Below are 2,367 nucleotides of genomic sequence, written 5' to 3'. Positions count from 1 at the left end.
GCCTCAGGCTGTGTCCCAAAACGACACCTTATTTCTCACTGAGTGCACTAATCTGGTCCGTGTGTGGAAACGCCCCGTGCTTCTTCCTCTCTCTTACCCACTGGGGCGACCCAGCAGCCTTGCTGTCCCCAATCTGGCAAACCTCCAGAGGTTAATGATGTATTTCCTCTCCCCCCCATCGCCGTTCAAATGATTTCCCGTTAGGCTGAATGTGTCTGCGATCACAGTCAATAGGCAGTTAGAATCAGACCTGGCTGCATTGACCTCACTAATTCTTACCATGGGAGAAGAGGACAGTGAGTCCACTGAGGTAGAGGGGGGCTGTTGAGGCGGGGTTGGTTTGGGGTTAGGGGTTATGCTGGGTTTGGGATTAGGGGTTATTCTGGGTTTGGGGTTAGGGGTTATGCTGGGTTTGGGATTAGGGGTTATTCTGGGTTTGGGTTAGGGGTTATGCTGGGTTTGGGGTTAGGGGTTATGCTGGGTTAGGGGTTATGCTGGGTTTGATGCTGGGTTTGGGGTTAGGGGTTATGCTGGGTTTGGGGTTAGGGGTTAAATGCTGCGTGAGAGAGAAGGAGGATGAGATCACAGGAAGCATAGGGGTTGGTTGGAGACAGACAGAGAGACAGACAGACAGACACAGACAGACAGACAGACAGGGATGGGTGGATAGATAGATAGATAGATAGATAGATAGATAGACTCACTTATTTTGGTGTTTGGAGCCCTGGAGGTGTGCGTAGTACTGCTCAATGGAGTTTAGGTTCACGGTACACACACTGCACGTGTAGCTGCTCCGGAGGCCTGCAGACAGACACACACACAGTAGACCTGAAGCACATGGTTGGAATATACTCAATACTTCCTGGTCCCATTAGGCATTAGGATCTTTATGTCCTGGTCTCCTCTGACATCATCACAGTCTTATCCTGCTTTATGACCTCACGTGCCGTTCACGGGCGCCCTGAACTAGCAAACTCTGACATTTGAACTCTGACCTGTATTCTGACCGGTGTCCAGGCCGTCAGCTAGCTGTTCCAGTAGTCTGACCCTGAACCTTGAACTCTGACCTGTATTCTGAGCGGTGTCCAGGCCGTCAGCTAGCTGTTCCAGTAGTCTGACCCTGAACCTTGAACTCTGACCTGTATTCTGACCGGTGTCCAGGCCGTCAGCTAGCTGTTCCAGTAGTCTGACCCTGAACCTTGAACTCTGACCTGTATTCTGAGCGGTGTCCAGGCCGTCAGCTAGCTGTTCCAGTAGTCTGACCCTGAACCTTGAACTCTGACCTGTATTCTGACCGGTGTCCAGGCCGTCAGCTAGCTGTTCCAGTAGTCTGACCCTGAACCTTGAACTCTGACCTGTATTCTGACCGGTGTCCAGGCTGTCAGCTAGCTGTTCCAGTAGTTTGACCCTGAACCTTGAACTCTGACCTGTATTCTGACCGGTGTCCAGGCTGTCAGCTAGCTGTTCCAGTAGTCTGACCCTGAACCTTGAACTCTGACCTGTATTCTGACCGGTGTCCAGGCTGTCAGCTAGCTGTTCCAGTAGTCTGGCTCTGGCTGCGTTTCTGCTGTGCTTCTTCCCCTCGTAGTGCTGCTGGGCCATCGCTGGGTTGTTGAACCACGCCCCGCACAGGCAGCAGGACTTACACGTCCCGTTGCCATTGGTCAGCGGCCAAAACATGGGAGGGGGAGGGGGAGGGGCCGTTGGCATCAGAGGGGGCGGGTCAGAGAGACTTGGGGAGGAGTCTGTGACATGCAGGAAATAGGGATTGATTAGGGGACCCAGGAAATGTGTGGATTCCAAAAACAACAAGACTGGATCATCACCTCAACAAACATGAAGCATAATCAAATATACGGTACCCCTGTGTGTCTGTGTGTATGTGTGTGTGTGTGTGTGTGTGTGTGTGTGTGTGTGTGTGTGTGTGTGTGTGTGTGTGTGTGTGTGTGCGCGCGTGTGCATGTGTGTGTCTGTGTGTAGCCTGTGTTTGTGTGTGTGTGTGTGTGTGTGCGTGCGTGCGTGTGCCTGTGTTTGTTCGTCTGTGTGTGTGTGTGTGTGTGTGTGTGTGTGTGTGTGTGTGTGTGCATGCGTGCGTGTGTGCCTGTGTTTGTTCGTCTGTGTGTGTGTGTGTGTGTGTGTGTGTGTGTGTGTGTGTGTGTGTGTGTGTGTGTGTGTGTGTGTGTGTGTGTGTGTGTGCGTGCGTGCGTGTGTGTGTGTGTTACCTGCAGGGATAGTAATAGGCGGAGGCCCCAGTACCAGCCGTAGCCTCTTGGCGTGCGTCTTGCCCTGGTAGTGGGACTGGGCCACGATGGCAGAGGTGAAGAACATGTTACACAGAACACAGCACTTATTCCTGTCCACTGCTGT

At 52.6% G+C, this 2,367-nt stretch overlaps 1 protein-coding gene across 1 annotated transcript in view; it reads right to left on the bottom strand.

The window, feature by feature from the left end:
* Nucleotides 1-700: 700 nt before the first annotated feature.
* Nucleotides 701-2,367, bottom strand: part of LOC310821446 (zinc finger matrin-type protein 4-like) — a gene marked incomplete at its 3' end in the record, with an annotated part of 5,343 nt that continues 3,676 nt past the window's right edge. Inside the window, exons 4-6 of the mRNA XM_083693485.1 lie at nt 2,223-2,367; nt 1,500-1,745; nt 701-801 (exon numbers count right to left, since the gene is read on the bottom strand). The exon at nt 2,223-2,367 is cut by the window's right edge and continues 12 nt beyond it. Coding sequence (XP_083549611.1) covers nt 701-801; nt 1,500-1,745; nt 2,223-2,367 — 492 coding nt within the window. The remainder of the gene's footprint in view (nt 802-1,499; nt 1,746-2,222) is intronic.

This window comes from Argentina silus (assembly GCF_951799395.1).
Source record: "Argentina silus genome assembly, chromosome: 22".
Lineage (NCBI taxonomy): Eukaryota > Metazoa > Chordata > Actinopteri > Argentiniformes > Argentinidae > Argentina > Argentina silus.
The sequence above is the reverse complement of the archived record's forward strand: the minus strand, read 5'-3'. Positions and strand labels throughout refer to the sequence as shown.